Below are 18,477 nucleotides of genomic sequence, written 5' to 3' on the forward strand. Positions count from 1 at the left end.
TGTAAACAATGGTAATACCCCAATCCCCCCTCCCTGCCCTGCACCAACCCCAACTTGTGCGGGCATGTTCCCAAACAAGTGCCTCAACCAGAACAGGCCCACATGCGACTGGTAAAGAGCAAGATCAGGAGGCCAGGGACCCCCAGGGTAGTCAGCAAAAATACAGCAAAATACAATTAGGACAAGCAAGGGGGCCCGGGGGCCCAGGTCCAGCAGAAGTCGCAGGGGGCAACAGGGGAGTTGGGCACAAACACACGCCTTAGCGGGTGTAGGGGGCGAAAACCAACAGGTGTATCGCTGGGTAGCAAAGCCTATGGGCAGGTGGAAATCCATAGGAAGAGAACAGAAAAATCAGTTCCATCTGTGGAGCTAGGGCGCTCCGCCGGTCAAACACAGGAGCAGTAGTGCAGGGAAATGAGGGGGGGGGAAGGGGGATGTAAAGTCTTGAGTTCCGCAGGATCTACAAAACCCCCCTCCACCTCTGCAGCAGCTTAAGGTATAGGCAATCAGAGAGAAAGCATCATGAAGTCGCCAGGGCAAGGTGGTCAGGCTCTAGCTTCCAGTCCTAACCAGGAGATGGCGGCTTACGGATCCTCAAAGAAGTGGGCTCGGTCCTCACCCTCCACTCTAAGACGGGCCGGATACAACATAGAGTATTTGATATTCTTGATACGCAGCCTGCGTTTGACCTCCAAAAAGCTCTTGCGGCGCCTCTGGACCTCAGCAGAGAAGTCGGGGAAAATCGCTATTTTGTGATTTCCAAATGGAATGTTCCCCTTAACTCTGGCCAGGCGTAATATGGCATCTCTGTCCCGATAGTTCAGGAATTTAGCGATGAACGTGCGGGGGGGTGCACCCTGAGGGGGGGGGACGCCCTGAGAGGCGATGTGCACGTTCCACAACAAAAGTGGGTGAAAAGGATTCTCTGCCATATGTCTGAGTGAGCAATTGTTCCAAATAGGATGAGGGGTCTGCACCTTCAGAGCCCTCCGGGAGGCCAATGAACCGCAGGTTACAGCGGCGCAGCCTATTCTCCATGTCATCTTGTTTTTGGAGGATAAGGTGTACTTGTTGCTGCAGCCTGTCTGAGGAGCTTTGCAATGGAGGGAGGGAGTCTTCCACCTCGCTAATTCTGTGTTCAGCCTCACCAACTCTGTCCCTTAGCTTCTGCATATCCTGTCGCATCAAAGATATATCTACCTTCACCTCCTCGATTTTAGTTGTCAGCATGGTCTGGCAAGTGGCAATCGCTTCCAAAACCTTGGATGTAGCAGGGCTCTCAGGCTCCTCCACCACAAGCGACGGGCCGGCGCCATCTTGGATCGGGGCCTCCTTCTCCAGCCTCCGGAATGCAGCCAGTTTTGCCGCAGCTTCAGAGCCTTTCTTCGGCGGAGACATGCGGAGGTCAGTGCCGCGGGTCTGCGGGAGGTGAAGGGAGGATTATCGTGCCCGGAGGGCTGCAGGATTAGCGGTAAAGGATATCGGTCCGGCGGAGCTCCTCTCACACACGTCCTCTCACATGCTGCGCCAGGCCACGCCCCCCCTGGAGAGTGTTCTTGATCTGGCCAACTGTTGTGAAGGGTGTTTTCTTCACCAGGGAAAGAATTCTTCGGTCATCCACCACAGTTGTTTTCCGTGGTCTTTTTGGTCTTTTGGTGTTGCTGAGCTCACCGGTGCGGTCTTTCTTTTTAAGGATGTTCCAAACAGTTGATTTGGCCACACCTAATGTTTTTGCTATCTCTCTGATGGGTTGTTTTGTTTTTTCAGCCTAATGATGACTTGCTTCACTGACAGTGACAGCTCTTTGGATCTCATATTGAGAGTTGACAGCAACAGATTCCAAATGCAAATATCACACTTGAAATGAACTCTGGACCTTTTATCTGCTCCTTGGGATAATGAGGGAAAACACACACCTGGCCAAGGAACAGCTGATCAGCCACTTGTCCCATTACTTTTGGTCCCTTAAAAAGTGGGAGGCACATATACAAACTGTTGTAATTCCTACACCTTTCCCCTGATTTGGATGTAAATACCCTCAAATTAAAGCTGGAAGTCTGCAGTTAAAGCACATCTTGTTTGTTTCATTTCAAATCCATTGTGGTGGTGTATGGAGCCAAAAAGATTAGAATTGTGTCAATGTCCCAATATTTATGGACCTGACTGTATGACTAAAACCTTTATATACATCAAGGGGTTGGATAAGATTCAGTTTTTTCAATAGGAAGCTAGGATCAAGAACGTGGGGATACCACCTTAAAACTAGCAGGAGGAAAGTTCAAAACTAACCTTAGAAAGTATTATTTTACAGAGTATCTGTTGCTTGTCATAGACTTCAAGCAGAGGTAGTGAGTCAGCCAACAGTAAGTGGGTTCAAACATGCTTGCAGGGCTGGCCCAAGACATTGTGCTGCCTGGGACCAAGAATGAAATGCTGCCCCCCCCCCCCCCAATAAAAAAGAAAATTCACGCCCTTCAAGAGGCCCCCACATTCTATAGGACTATGAAAGCAGTCAGAGGGGTGTGAGTGTGTACGGAGTGACAGCAGGAGCAGGACAGAGCAGTAGACACTGGGCAGATGAGCGCACCAGGCTTTCTACTGTCTATAGTGCCACAGTGCCCTGCAGTGCTGCGGGCATGGTACAGGAGAATGCAGGGCTGTAGGCATGGTACAGGAGAATGCAGGGCTGCGGGCATGGTACAGGAGAATGCAGGGCTGTAGGCATGGTACAGGAGAATGCAGGGCTGCGGGCATGGTACAGGAGAATGCGGGGCTGCGGGCATGGTACAGGAGAATGCGGGGCTGCGGGCATGGTACCATGCCCGCAGCACTGCATCTTCTGTAGTATGCCTGGAGCCCCGCACCGCATAATGGCAGGTAGTGTGGCTGTGGAGCAGTCTCACTTACCTTTTCCTAAAGGCGCCTTAGGATTTAAAAATTGTGCCGCCCGTCGCCAACACGTCACCGCGCATGCGCCGCCGCCGCTCGGGAAAGAAGAGAAGAGGCGGCCGGGGGCCGCCCCTCTCTAAGTGCCGCCTGGGTCCCATGGTCCCACCAGGACCCATGGTAGGGCCGGCCCTGCATGCTTGGGACAAACACAGATGTATACTCAGACCAAGAAACTAAAAAATAATGGGTCAAACCCGATGGACCACTTGGTCTTTTTTCTGCTGTTACTATTCTAAGTCTCTAAGTTTGTATTCAAGTCTATTGCAATAATCTCCCGGAAGCTGCTTTTTGGGGGTGCTGACCTGCAGTTTTCCAGTCAAGTAAGTTCAATATTTAAAAAACACAACATGGGATTGATATGCATGTAAAGACAACACATACTGTATTGAACCTAAACCTATGTGAGGATTAATCCAATGTTTGTGATAATCGCGTTTAAAGCTAGCAAGAAAGATACACTTCGTTCACCTTGGAGTTTCTTTTCTCTTACACATCCATATTGCCAAATTTTGGTCTAACAGTGCATGTTTTCTTTCTTTGAAAATTTTGAGATTAAAGCTGAACTACTAAAGTAAAACTTCAATCAAATAACCGCCCCTTCCTCAAAGCTGCTTCAGTATACCTACCTGTTTCCTGTAGTCTTCTTTATCTGTAAGGACATCACCAGGACTTTCTAATCTTCTTCTAGCAGCAGAAAGGGGGAATGCATTCTTCCAGGACTGAGCGGTGCTAATATAATAACTTGTGAGTGCTGCTCAGTCCTAGAGTACTGTGAGCCCAGTAAGGCATGTAAATAACAGGCTTGGCTCACAGGATAAGTCACAAATGTAAAAAATCTGAGTTCTACTTGAAATACTTGGTAAACCTTCTATATATTACATTTTGTTTTTGGGATTTATTACTGTTTTAAAGTGATTATAAAAGCAGAAGGGTTTTTTTTTTTTTTTTTTTACCTTAAAGTAGAACTATAGGCAAAACGTTTTATTTTTATTTTGGATAGTGTAAAAATTTGGATAGAATTTTTTTTTCGCCATCTATGTCCCATTGCAGAGATTTCCCTTCACTTCCTGTCCCATAGCCAAAACAGGAAGTGGGAGGAAATCCCTGAGTATAAGGGGGAATTCCTTCGGGACCCCCAGCTCACCAGATCTAGTGTCTTTATTGGAAGATTTCCCTTCTATTACTTTTCTGGGGACAACCCAAAATTTGGGATTTTCTTTTACTTTAACTTTCAATGTTAATGGTAAACAGGACAAATAGAGAGGGTAACTTTCCCTAACAGAAGCACAGACAGCCATACAAGCTGACAAGTGTTCTAATCCCTCTCCACTCTATCTAAAACTGTAAAAAACTTTTTGGCTTTAGTTTTGCTCTAATGCATTCTATGCATTAAGGTAAAAAACCTTCTGGATGCAGCTCTCCCCTCCCAGCCCCCCTTTAAACGTACCTGAGCCCCATCTCGATCCAGCGATTTGCATAAGAGTGGCGGATCTCCAGGGTCTCACTCTCCTCATTGGCTCGCACAGCAGTGGGGGTGGGTCCGAGCCGCACTCTGTGTGTGAATGGATCATTTTCAAAGAAGCTTGCTATTGGGGGCACTTGGCAGGGGAGGAGTCAGGACCACCGGGGGGGGGGGGCAAATGAAGAGGATCAGGGCTGCTCTATGAAAAACCATTGCACAGAGAGTATAATTAGTTTGCGATTTATTTATTTTTTTTTAATTACAACCTTTACAATCACTTTAAGTTCACCTCACTGGTGAGACAATAACTGGTGGGAGCTAATAAAATGTTGACACAGGTGAGATCAGGTCATATACAGGTTAGGAGAAAAGGAAAGGTACCAGACACTATGCAGAAAGAAGGCAGGGGCTGGCACTGTAGCCACTATATTGAAGAACTGAAGTCACAAGGCAAAAACCAGATAGCAAAAAAAGTCAGGGTTAAGCAAAGAAATCAGCTATTAATCACAGCTAGTCTCAAATCACGTCAGATAATAGGATGCTGATGCACAGGAACAAAAATATAGGAATTATCTGAAGGCCTATCAGTAAAGACAGGTGAAAAAGACGCCAGTTTTATTTCATGGGCAAATGTAGCATGCTTTTAGGTACTTCTAGTGTGCATTTAAAAATACATTTCTGGTTCAATAATTTATTTCCATTATATCATTGATACAAGGAAACAAAAAAAAAAGCACCTAGTCCACCCATGCAAAGGCTAGGACTGGTGACATAAGTGAAAGCATACATACACAGCATGGAAAAAGGAGGAGGAACATCCTCCACGGATAGTCTAATGTTGGCCATACACTATACCAAAAATCTTCAGAAATTCGGTCATTTGGACAGTTCGTTAGTTTTTCGGCCAGTTAATAGGCACAAATCAGTAATCGGTTGTGATGTTTTTGAGCCGAAAAAGCAAAGGACAAGTTTGGAAATTTTCTGGCAAATGAATGATAAATTGAAAGGTTAATGTGTTTCTTGTCCACTAGGTATATGTGAAAAAACAAATAAAAAGCGGATTTATGCCCATTGAGCGATTTATTGGGCATTACATGATGGCACTATCGTTTGCTCTCATGGCCGTGTTCGTTTTTCGAAAAGGAGTTTCAAAGTTTTTTCATATAGTGTATGGCCAGCATTAATAAGCCAAAATGTAACATACATAGGTTCTGGGGTAGTCCCCGTAGCTATAAAAATCAACCAGGAAGCCGAACAACATTGTAATTGGTCCTGGAAACACGTAAGAGTCTAAAGAGGGCATAGAAACAGGTCAAGAGAAAATGAACAGAATAAAAGGAAACAAGAAGACAAGACAAAGGCAATAAAAGATGGAGAGGGGAGGAGCAGGCACTCGGGATCATCAGAAATTCCAGTCAGAGCTAACCCACGCTCAGGGCCGGTGCTACCACTAGGCAAACTAGGCAGCCGCCTAGGGCGCACTGCCACCTAGGGCGCAGCCATGGCCAGTGCCACATTCCTCTCCTGTCACCTCCTAATCCCATTCCCTAGTAAATTTCCTTTCTAGAGAGGGGGGGGAGTGCATGGAGGAAGGGGCATGTAGGGTTAGAGGGGGGAAGTGTGTATATAAAGGGGGGTGTAGGGTTAAAGGGGGGCAGTGTGTATGGGAAGGGGTGTAGGGTTAAAGGGGGTGTAGCATTAAAGGGGGCAGTGTGTGCAGGAAGGGGGTGTAGCTTTAAAGGGGGAGTGTGTGCAGGAAGGGAGGGGGGGCAGCGTGTACAGGAGGGGGGGTGTAGGGTTAAAGGGGGAAAGTGTGTGCAGGAAGGGGGTGTAGGATTTAAGGGGGCTGTATATACATAAAGGGGAGTGTAGGGTTAAAACGGGGCAGGAAAGGGGGCAATGTGTGCAGTTTTTTTTTTCTTGGGGGGGGGCAATTAGCTGGTCTTGCCTAGGGTGCAAAATAGTCTAGCACCAGCCCTGCCCACACTCCTCGAGTTTTAAATAAGTTTGAAATTCTTTTGAAATCCTTCACAAGTGCTTCTATTCGCAGGCCCTAACACAGAACATAACTGAGCAATCTGGTTCAGGTATCCCGTATTTAACCACATTAAGACCGCCTGCCTCAGATTTACTGTGTCAGGCAGCCTCTCCTGCACGAACCGACACAGCCCTACGTGGTGCTGGGGCGTGCTCCTGCCCCCACTCGGCAGCGGAGACTTCGATGCACGGGGCTGGCGGCCGCGATTGCCGCCGGCCATCCGCGATCGCTCTCCACTGAGAGAGAAGAACGGTCAGCTGTTGTAAACACATCTGACCGTTCTTCCCTCTGAAATGATCACAGAGCTCCTGTGATCCTTCTATATAGGATTACAGATCTCTATGATCATTCCACAGGCCCACCCCCCCCCCCCACAGTTAGAAAACACCCCCCTAGGCTCATACTTAGCCCTTTGATCACCCCTAGGTTAACCCCTTCTTTGCCAATGTCATTATTACACTAACAGTGCATATTTTTAGCACTGATTACTGAAGTAATGTCACTGGTCCCCCCAAATGTGTAAAAAATGTCAGTCAGGGGTCCGATCTGTCTGCCGCAATGTCACAGTCCTGCTAAAAATCGCAGATCACTGCCATTACCAGTAAAAAAAAAAAAAAATAAAAATGACATAAATCTTTCCCCTAGTTTGTAGACGCGATAAACTTTTGCGCAAACCAATCAAAATACGCTTATTGCAATTCTTTTTTACCAAAAATAAGTAGCAGAATACAAATTGGCCTAAAAGGATGAAAAATATTGTTTTTTTTGTTTTTTTTAGAAATGTCGCTATTTTTTTGTTTATAGCGCAAAAAATAAAAAAATCGCACAGGTGATCAAATGCCATCAAAAGAAAGCTTTATTTGTGGGGGAATTTGTGGGGAATCAAATTTTTTTCCGGTACAGCATCGCACAACCGCGCAATTTTCCATTAAAGTAACGCAGTGCCGAATCGCAAAAAATGGCCTGGTCATTAAGGGGGCAAATCATCTCGGTCCAGAAGTGGTTAAAGCAGTCTTTGTCTGTTGATGTATAGCTAGCTTCATGTTAACAAATGCCAAACCGAATACTCACCATCAAATTCTGACAACTCTTGCTCAGTCTGTAGTGCATAGTGTGCAACCACCGGAGCTTGACGGAATTTGAGATTGGTCTCTCTGTAATTCACAAAATGTTTGTAGTGAGAATATGTATTATTATCATTATTATATAGTGCCAACAGTTTGCGCAGTGCTTTACAAAATGATGGCAGACATGACTAAAGGATTCGTCAACCTGGGGTCCTTAATACTATAAAATAACGACACGGACTGCGTGACATGGGTTTAATACGGCCACAGCAGCCATTTTTATTAACCAAAGAATAAATAACATAACAATAAAACATAAACAATGCTTAAACCAGAAGGGGTCTTTGGGTGTCCTTAGACACGATTGTAACTGTAGTCGTCCATGTCCTCAGCCGCGCCCCAACCGTCTCGAAGACGTTACGACACCACACATACTTCCATTTTTCCCCCCAGGGGACCTAGCTCCTGGGAGGACCACCACTAACCAAATGAAAGCACCATACCTTAGATGGGCCCCACAATTCTTTTAACAATATACTTGCTCACTGACCCCCCAAAGACCCCTTGACCCGCCACTGCTGTGACAAATGTTAAAAAACTGCATAATTTAACAAACAAAGCAAACAAATAATAAACATATATTTTTTTTTTTTTAGATTTACTTCTTCCATTTAATCTGATTGCAGGGATGGCAATTAGTCCTTTATTTATTAATTGTATTTTTATTGCATTGAGTCATTTTTTTATTTTTATTTATTTATTGTATTTATTTATTTATTTATTTATTTTTTTTTAGGTGTTGAGGAAGCAAATGATTTATGCCAACTTTCCTGATGGTTTTTTTTTTTAACTACATACACAGTCCTGTACAGCAAACAAAAGAAAACATTACCACCACCCATGTCCTCCAATAACCGCTAAACCACGGGCGGGAGGAAGGGAAGTCACCTCTTCTTCTGAAATTCTTCAGATTGACTGCATGGACCTACATACGCAAACCCCCACACATCTGAACCCTGCCCACCAACCTCTACCTCCAATCAGGTAAGGCCTACTCCCATTCACACTACACTGACCTAGCTGACCCTTCCTTGACCCTGTTCCCCTGTTCCTCCCCTAGTCATGCCGCCCTTCCGTCCATTCTCTCCTACAGGCCTCACTTTACAGTTACAATACAATTTGGTACAAGAAGAATCAGAGTAAAGAGGACAAATATTCTAATATACTGTATATGTTTAGTAGCCCCTGCTTTGTGCTCAGATAGCAATGTTACCTTGCCACAAATTTGTGGCAGTGTTGAACTGTTAGTCTCCATTCACACTACTGTAGTCCGACTTGTCAGGCGACTTGGTCAGCCTGACAAGTCACGCACCGTCGCGTCCCATAGTGTAGTACAGGACCGGTTCTAATAGGAGCGACACAAGTCTCTCCGACTTAGAAAAAGGGTCCTGTACTACTTCGGGGCGACCTGGAGCGACTTGCATAGACATTCATTTTATGAAGTCCGTGCAAGTGGTGCCGAAGTCACGGTGCACGCGAATTCACAGGTCGCCCCCTAAGTCGGATCGCCGTAGTGTGAACCGAGTCTAAGTCTTGTTGCCTTGCTGCACATTTTCACTGGCAAGTTGTACACCTGCAGAGCACTTGAAGCACAAGTTCTAGTGGACACATTTTCCAATTTGTAGCAAATTTGCTTGACAAGTCCCTAGCAAGAGCAACGTTGCAGTGGTGAGTCTACAGCAAGAGCTCTGCAAGTCACAGTGACCCCTGTGGTGGGATGACTATTGCACAACATAACTGAACCAGAACTTGCAGCAGACTTGCAGAATGTTTGCAAAGAAAGTTGATCTGGAGTCATGCAATGTGGACTTGTGAAGCCTGGCAAGTCTAGCAATAAATTAGCCAGTCATTTTCCAACTTGCTGCTCAATTGCTTGCTATCAGTTTTGCTATTTGTGTGTGTATTGCTAGCAGTGTTGGGCATGTAACTTAAAAAAAGTAATAAGTTATAGTTCTTAGTTACTTCTCCCAAAAAGTAACTGAGTTAGTAACTGAGTTACATCAGTAAAAAAGTAACTAATTACCAGGGAAAGTAACTATTGCGTTACTTTAAAAAAATACTAAAATATGTCAAATAACCTGTATGAGTGGTATTTGCTGAGTGGTACTGGCTGGCTGCGTGGTACACTGCTGGTGTATAGGATGGGTGGATACGTGTATATAGGGGTCAGTGAGTGTATAGGGTGGGTAGGTAGGTGTATAAAGGGGTCAGTGGGTGTATAGGGTGGGTAGGTAGGTGTATATAGGGTACAGTGGGTGTATAGGGTGGGTAGGTAGGTAGGTGTATATAGGGGTCAGTGGGTGTATAGGGTGGGTAGGTAGGTATATAGGGTGGGTAGGTAGGTGTATATAGGGGTCAGTGGGTGTATAGGGTGGGTAGGTAGGTATATAAGGTGGGTAGGTACATGTATATGGGGGGTAGGGTTGGTGGATGTACAGGTACAGTGCAGGGCTCTCACCGCTCTCACGGTTCCCCTCGGCCGGTCCGCTCTCCCTCTCCGCTCTCCTCCGTGTCACACATGCCAGCGCCAGCAGGATCATAGAGGAGTGAGGAGGATTTACACTACTGCCATCTAGAGGACAAGGGGGCACTCTTTACGTCTGGAGTAAAAGAGATTAAATCTCCAACTACAGAAAGGTTTCTATACAGTAAGAGCTGTGAAAATGCGGAAAAACACCCCCATAAGAGCTGGTTCTGGCCAGCTTAGGCGATTGCTTTAAAAATGACTGGATTGTTTCCCAAATGTACATAATATAACTGGATACTAACATTTACAGGTAAAGTTGACCCAGGAAATATCCCATTGCCTCTCGGGTAATCAGAAAGGATTTTTCCCCCTTCTGGAGCAAATTGGATCATGCTTTGCTGGGGTTTTTGGCTCAGTTGCTGTCAACTGTGGACATAAGATTGTGTATATAGGATTGTATGATTTTTAGGATTATATATATATATATATATATATATATATATATATATATATATATCTTTCCTGAGGTGATGGTTGTGGATGAATGGCACAACAATGGCCCTCAGGATCTCGTCACGGTATTTCTGTGCATTCAAAATGCCATCAATAAAATGCACCTGTGTTCATTGTCCATAACCCCACCACCACCATGGGCCACTCAATCCACACCGTTGACATCAGCAAACCGCTCAACCACACAATGCCATACACGCTGTCTGCCATCTGCCTTGTACAGTGAAAAGAGGGATTCATCCGTGAAGGGAACACCTCTCCAAAGTGCCAGATGCCATTGAATGTGAGCATTTGCCCACTCAAGTCAGTTAGGACAACAAACTGCAGTCAGGTGGAGACCCTGATTAGGACGATGAGCATGCAGATGAGCTTCCCTGAAACGGTTTCTGACAGTTTGTGCAGAAATTCTTTGGTTATGCAAACCGATTGTTGCAGCAGCTGTCTGGGTAGCTGGTTTTAGACCATCTTGGAGGTGAAGATGCTGGATGTGGAGGTCCTGGGCTGGTGTGGTCACACGTGGTCTGCTGTTGTGAGGCCGGTTAGATGTACTGCCAAATTTTCTGAAACACCTTTGGAGACGGCTTATGGTGGATAAATGAACATTCAATTCACGGGTAACAACTCTGGTGGATATTCCTGCAGTCAGCATGCTAATTGCACACTCCCTTAAAACTTGCGACATCTGTGGCATTGTGCTGTGTGATAAAACTGCACATTTTAGAGTGGCATTTTATTGTGCCCAGCCTAAGGAACACCTGTGCAATCATCATGCTGTCTAATCAGAATCTTCATATGCCACACCTGTGAGGTGGATGGATTATCTCGGCAAAGGAGAAGTGCTCACTAACACAGATTTAGACAGATTTGTGAATAATGTTTGAGAGAAATAGGCCTTGTGTACATAGGAAAAGTCTTAGATCTTTGAGTTCAGCTCATGAAAAATGGGAGCAAAAACAAAAATAAAGTTGCGTTTATAATTTTGGTATGTATATATATATATATATATATATATATATATATATATATATATATATATAAATTCCAATAATTTGAATACTCTTGAGTACACTCATTGATGGGTAGTTGCCTATAAAGTCCCGCCTCTAGGGGAACCTCTTTGCTTCTGTTGATACTATAATAGGGATGTTGGCAACACCCATCTAGATGCCAATATCCGAACAAATACAATATTTTGAGAAAAATACATGGGCTGACATTACCATCCACTCTTTCTAAAATGCTAGATGGTTGGCGGTCACTCATCCTGGTTGCATTGGCTTCAATATGTTTTGTGGAACAAATATAACGATATAAAAGTTTTAAATGCCTATATTTCTCACAAGTCAGATATACTTTGAGGAAGACATACAGGGAACAATTCAGTAATGTAGAAGGGAAAACTATCAAGAAAGCTATGGACATGATGAGAATAGAAGGATGCAAAACCTGACAGTCAGGTAGAGAAAGACCAGTGTCAAGTTTAGTGATGTATTAAATAATGAAACATACCCATCAATCCCAGCAGTTTCTACATAACACATACTGTTTGGCTCAGTACTGTTTAACAGTATCATATCTGCCTGTTAATAAAAAAATAACATGCATTATTCACAACTAATATACTGTGAAAAACTGCCAGCTACATTAAAGGGTAACTTTACTTTCAGGGGAAAAAAATAGCAAAAATAAATAAAATAAATAATAATAATATACTGTATACAATTTCAACACAAGGCATATTGTAATTAAGATTAAAAATCCCCTTTCCTTTTCAAATCTGCAGCACCGTTTCTGTAAAATGCAATGCAATATGGCTACCTGGAGGTGTCCTGTACAGACAGTGTATAGAACACACCCCAGAGATACTATTTTCTGGTTGTGTGATTGTCTTACTGATATTCCAAGAAATCTGCACTAAGATAAAAAAAAACAGATTTTGGGCACCCCCTGCAACAAAAAAGTCATTTTTGGTGAGATACTGTTTTTTTTCTCAAAAGTGGATCTTTAAACATGCTATTTATAAATTTGCTTTTTATTCAACAACATATTCGGCATATATATTAAAAATGAGTGGCTGGCACAAAGATCCTGAAATTAAATCCAGAGCTAAAGGGATACGATGGGAATCAGCAAATTAGAGCCAAACCACCAGATAGAACACCAATTCAGAAGCTGAGTAGTAACTATAAGATGAACTATAGTCAAGAATAACAGAGAAGTAGGTCAGGACCAAGATTAGATGAATCAGAGAATAAAAAGCTTGAGTAAAGTCTCTGGGCACAAGTGCAGAGTTGCCAACATTTCCCAAAAATTTTAGGGACACTTTTTTGCAGAAAGGCAGTGTAGACAGAGTAGTATGTTAAATAGGGGTTAGCGTTTGGTGGTAAAATGGGCGTGGTTTAAATGACAATATATATTGGGTGTGGCTTAAAGGGGGTGACGTTAAATAGAGTCTGTTTACATCCGCCTGTCCATAGGGATGTATAGACCTTACCATAAGGTCCGCCTGAAAAACTGACAGGCAGACCTGATTGGACCCGCAGTATGAAAGGGGCCTTAGTGATGATGTCAGCAGGGAATGACTGTGAGAAATTGGGTTTTAAACTGTACTGCCCAATTTCTCACAGTCAGGACAATGCTACATAAAAACAGGAGATACTATCTATGTCAGCTAACAGCATTTTTTTACTTCTATCTGAATAATAGAAGTATAAGAGTCAGGGCTGGCCTTTGGGGTGTGCGAGCTGTGCGGCCGCACAGGGCGCCATGGGCAACAGGGGCGCCGTGTGGCCATCACAGCTCGCATAAGATCGGGCCGCACAGCGGGAGGTAAGTGGCGACCGTGGCCTGGACAGGGTTAACACAGGCCGCCACCGCCGCTTACCTCCCGCTGTGCGGCTGTGCCTCAGTCTCCTATTGCTGCAGTCTGAGCTGTGTATTACATACAGCCCAGCCAAAGAGACGCCACCGCTGACTGATCCCTCCTCCTCTCTGCAGGGACGCCAGAGGAGAGAGATTGTCAGCTCCTCCTCCTCCCTTCTCCTCCTCCTCCCGCCCCTTCTCCTCCTGGGTCTGCCCCGCCCACACTCTCCAGGATGTGTGGGCATGAAGTTTAAAGAAAAAAAAAAGCTGCAGACAGCGTAAGGGAAGTGAGGTCTCTCTCCTGCAATAAATGTAAGAGGGTGATGTAAGAGGGGGCTTTGTGTGGGGGATCTGTGATGTAAGGGGGGCTCTGTGTGTGGGGATCTCTGATGTAAGGGGGGCTCTGTGTGAGGGGGGCTCTCTGATGTAAGGGGGGCTCTGTGTGGGGGTCTCTGATGTAAGAGGGGCTCTGTGTGTGGGGGTCTGTCATGTAAGGGGGGCTCTGTGTGTGTGGGGTCTCTGATGTAAGGGGGGCTCTGTGTGGGGGGTCTGTGATGTAAGGGGGGCTCTGTGTGGGGGCTCTCTGATGTAAGGGGGGCTCTGTGTGGGGGGGTCTCTGATGTAAGGGGGGCTCTGTGTGAGGGGGGCTCTCTGATGTGAGGGGGGCTCTGTGCGAGGGGGTCTCTCTGATGTAAGGGGGCTCTGTGTGAGGGGGGCTCTCTGATGTAAGGGGGGCTCTGTGTGGGGGGTCTCTGATGTAAGGGGGGGCTCTGTGTGGGGGGTCTGTGATGTAAGGGGGGCTCTGTGTGGGGGGTCTGTGATGTAAGGGGGTTCTGTGTGGGGGGGTCTCTGATGTAAGGGGGCTCTGTGTGGGGGGCTCTGATGTAAGGGGAGCTCTGTGTGGGGGGTCTCTGATGTAAGGGGGCTCTGTGGGGGGGGCTCTGATGTAAGGGGTCTCTGTGGGGGGGCTCTGTGTAGTGGGGTCTCTGATGTAAGAGGGGCACTGTGTGGGGGTCTCTGAAGTAAGGGGAGCTCTGTGGGGATCTCTGATGTAAGGGGAGCTCTGTGTGTGGGGGGGGGGTCTCTGATGTAAGGGGGTCCCTGATGTAAGGGGGGGCTTTGTGGGGGGTCTCTGATTTAAGGGGGGCTCTGTGGGGGGTCTCTGATTTAAGGGGGGGCTCTGTGGGGGTCTCTAATGTAGGCAGGGCTCTGTGAGGATCTCTGATGTAAAGGGGGGCCTCTGTGAGGGTCTCTTATGTAAGGGGGGCTCTGTGAGGGTCTCTGATGTAAGTGGGGCTAAGTTATTAAAGATCATAAAAAAGAAAAGTCAAATAAAGTGCAAAAAAGGTGCAAGAAAAAGGTGGGGGGTGCCACAGGATTAGCTCGCACAGGGTGCCTGAACACCTAAGGCCGGCCCTGATAAGAGTGCTGTTAGCTGACATGTAGCAGTGTCCTGACCGTAAGAAATTGGCCAATGCAGTTGTAAACCCAATTTCTCATAGTCCAGGGACTGCTGAATATGAAAAAAAAAAAAAAAAAACACCTTTACCATCACAGCCCGCCTTTACTATCAGTGCAGCCTCATCAGTGCCCATCAAAGCAGCCTTGTCAGTGCCCATCAAAGCAGCCTCGTCAGTGCCCATCAAAGCAGCCTCGTCAGTGCCCATCAAAGCAGCCTCGTCAGTGCCCATCAAAGCAGCCTCGTCAGTGCCCATCAAAGCAGCCTCGTCAGTGCCCATCAAAGCAGCCTCGTCAGTGCTGTCCCGTCAGAGCAATCAGTCCAGTGCAGTCTATCAGAGTAGTCTAGCACTGCAACCAGATCAGTGCAGTCTATCATAGCAGTGTCATCAGTGCACTCTATCAGAGCAATTAATCCAGTGCAGTCTTGTCAGTGCAGCCTCATCAGAGCAGTCCGAGTAGTCTCATCAGTGCAGTCACCGACTTAGTTAGAAAGACCTACCCAGTCCTAACCAAGCCAGCCAAGCTCCACTCACCATCAGTGGGCTCAGCAAGCAGTGGTGCTGGCTCTCACTCTATCAGTGGGGATGCCTGTCCACCTGCTTCTGCATCCAACACGCTCCTGCCACTCCTCCCTCGCAAAATCCATGACAGAGGCTGATTTTTTAGGATTTTGACTGGGGCATTGGTCTGATTTCCAGGAATGTCCCAGGCAAATCGGGACTGTTGGCAGCTATGCAAGTGTGGTAATGCTAAAAACAGCATAACGGTATAGATTAAGGAGCAGAAATGCAGGCATAAGACTATCCAGCAAAATGTACACACACTGAAGTTCCTTAAGCAGCATGTTGTGTAGTGCCCATTGTTTGCATCTCTGTGCAGATTCTAAATCAGCACAATGCATGCGCAGAAGAAGCAAACTGATATTGTACATTTACACATGCATTACACAAGCTTTATGACAAAATATTGCATTAAGGCCGATTCACCCTAAGATTGCAGAAGAACCCGTGGCACATTCCCCTGTGATTCCAGAAAGTTCCCCTGTGGTGTGATTTTCCAGCCCATTCATTTGAATGGGCTGGGAAATCACACCAGAACACGTAGAAAGTAGTGCATCACCTACTTTTTAAAAAACGGGCTTATGGTTCCCATACATCCACTAATACACTCATACACTGTATCTTACAAAAACCTTCAAATAATTCAGATGCATGCAAGAAAATGACAATTTTTAAAAAAATTATCTTAAGGCCCCTTTCACACTTGTGCGACTCGACCTGCGACTTGGGACTGCGAAGTCGCATGACAAGTCATACCCCATGATTTCCAATGAGTACCTTTCATATCTATGTGACTTCAAGTCGCAGCGACTTCAAAGTAGTCCCTGCACTACTTTGGTCCGACTTTGATGTGACTTGAGGTCCATAGACCTCAATATTACACAGGCATTGCTTGAAGTGTGAAAGGGACCTAAAGTAAAGCTTCCAAACAAACATGTTATGCTTACTTGCTCTGAACAGCCACAAACCTCCTCTTTTCAGGTCCCCCGACAGTTCTTTCCCCTCCTCCTCTTCTTGTTGTGCCCCCCCATAGGAATTTGCTTTCTATGGGGGCCCACCTGTGGGCTCAATCCCGAGCTGCACTGCCTGCATCCAAAGGCACAAACAGTGCAGCTTGGCCCCGTTCCCACGCTCTGTTCACAGTATTTGATTAACAGCAGTGGGAGCCAATTTGAGCAGAGAGCTGCTGCAGACAGGTACAGCGCTGGATCAAGATAGGGCTTCGGTATGTATAAGTGGGTGAGGGGGTGATGCAGATTTAGGGACATTTTTATGCAGGGAATGAATTAAAGTAAAAAATGTCTAACCTTTACAATCACTTTATTATTGGTTCACTTAGCAAATAAGAAAAGAGAAATGTGGAAGATGAAATGTTTGCTTTACTGTGTGCAGAGTAGTATAGTCATAATAGCAGTGCCAGGACAAGGTCACCCATCGCCCAGGGCAAGGATGCCAAACTGTGCCCCCCCTTTCCTTAGATTTAGGGGCTAAGGCACTCAAACCTGTAATAAACCTTTGAGCCCAGGGCAACTGATCCTCCTGCCCACCCCTTGTCCCGGCCCTGCATTTTAGGCAAAGTTTCATAGCGCTTCACGGTTTAGGATTTTACTAAATGGCCCTTGAAGCCACAGATTTTCCAAGTCAGTGAATATACAGTATGTCTTACAATAAAATGCCATATTTGAAGATACTCAATGAAACCATGCAAGATTGGAAAGGTGGGATTGAGGTTGATTTACTAAAGGAGTAGAGGCTGTGGATTTTAAAAATCTTAACCTTGCATGGCGAACGATCGTAAATCATGCAGAAGGAAAATGGGGGAAAAAAAAATGTATTTTTGCCATCTCATGATTGGTTGAAAACCTATTTATGACGTTTAGTGAGAATTCACCATGCTAAGTGAACGAGAAGCAAATTAAACTTTTCTGGTTGCATTCATCACTGGAAAAATAAGTACACTTACTGGTACGAAGTCATCTTTATGTAAGCATACAATGTCACCAACATGAATATCCTTCCATGTCACACTTTTTAACCTAGAAAAGCAGAAAAAGAAGGTTTTGCTACTTTTAACTCTGATTTACAAGTATGAATGCACATTAAAGTAGAATTTCAGCCCCAATGTTTTTGTTAGTTTTAGAAAAAGTATGAGGGTTCTATAGGGTTTTTATGTGTTTGCTGCATCCGATCAGGGGGATTCGCTGTCACTTACTGTATTGTCCCAGTGATCACCTCTCATTGAGACAAGAAGTTAACATATCTCTAAAGCAGGGACACAGAACAATAAAAGCTATCCAGAAGTACTAACTTCCCCTGTTGTATCTATAAGAAAGTTAAGTTTCATTGGCTAATGCAGCCACTACATCCAAAGCCTAATACACAGTATTCGTTTTTTTTTTTCCGTTCAACCCAGCAGGCTGAACGAAAAGAAAAACGGACAGCTCCGGACTGTACTAACCATGAGATGTTAGTACAGCGATCTCCCCTGTTGTGTTACTGTGTTCTGACAGGGGGACGGTCATTGGCTGAGAGTGCTGATAGGGAACCTTTTTCGGTGATGTCCCATTGACAGAAGCTGGCCCAACAGCTGGCTTCTATCTGACTGGCTGCTGTACACAAGGGCCGAATGTCGGCCAGTTTCTATTGAACCGGCTGATGCCGCCCGACATTTGGCCTGTGTGTACTCAGCTTTAGGATGGGTAAGCTGCAATACATTTTTTACCTTTGGGTTTTGACACACAAAAATGTATTTAAAATGTTACTAAACCCAGGACCCTGCATTCACTATATCTGGTCTCCCACAATACACAGAAAATGCAATTGTTTTAGTACATTTAAACTGCTAAATATGTTTTCCCATCAGCAGTATATAGCAGTCTTGTGCCTTCTATCACTGTCTGGTTAAAGCTTGTAGGAGGAGTTTTCATTCTCCTCTTGACTCCTCTGACTGTCCTTTGAGGCTGCTGGACTCCTGACCCTCTGTCTGGATAGTGCGGATTGGCCCTGTGCTGATCACATGCACCCACCCAAGAACAAAA

The 18,477-nt window shown here is 45.4% G+C and overlaps 1 protein-coding gene across 2 annotated transcripts in view; it reads right to left on the reverse strand.

The window, feature by feature from the left end:
- Positions 1-18,477, reverse strand: part of LOC309547466 (phospholipid-transporting ATPase IK-like) — a 269,016-nt gene that overhangs the window by 161,686 nt on the left and 88,853 nt on the right. For both annotated transcript variants that reach the window (XM_082247329.1, XM_082247328.1), the window contains exons 7-9: positions 17,403-17,475; positions 12,066-12,136; positions 7,521-7,603 (exon numbers count right to left, since the gene is read on the reverse strand). In XM_082247329.1, coding sequence (XP_082103455.1) covers positions 7,521-7,603; positions 12,066-12,136; positions 17,403-17,475 — 227 coding nt within the window. The remainder of the gene's footprint in view (positions 1-7,520; positions 7,604-12,065; positions 12,137-17,402; positions 17,476-18,477) is intronic.

This window comes from Pelophylax lessonae, assembly GCF_965119305.1.
Source record: "Pelophylax lessonae genome assembly, chromosome: 1".
NCBI classification, from domain to species: Eukaryota; Metazoa; Chordata; class Amphibia; order Anura; family Ranidae; genus Pelophylax; species Pelophylax lessonae.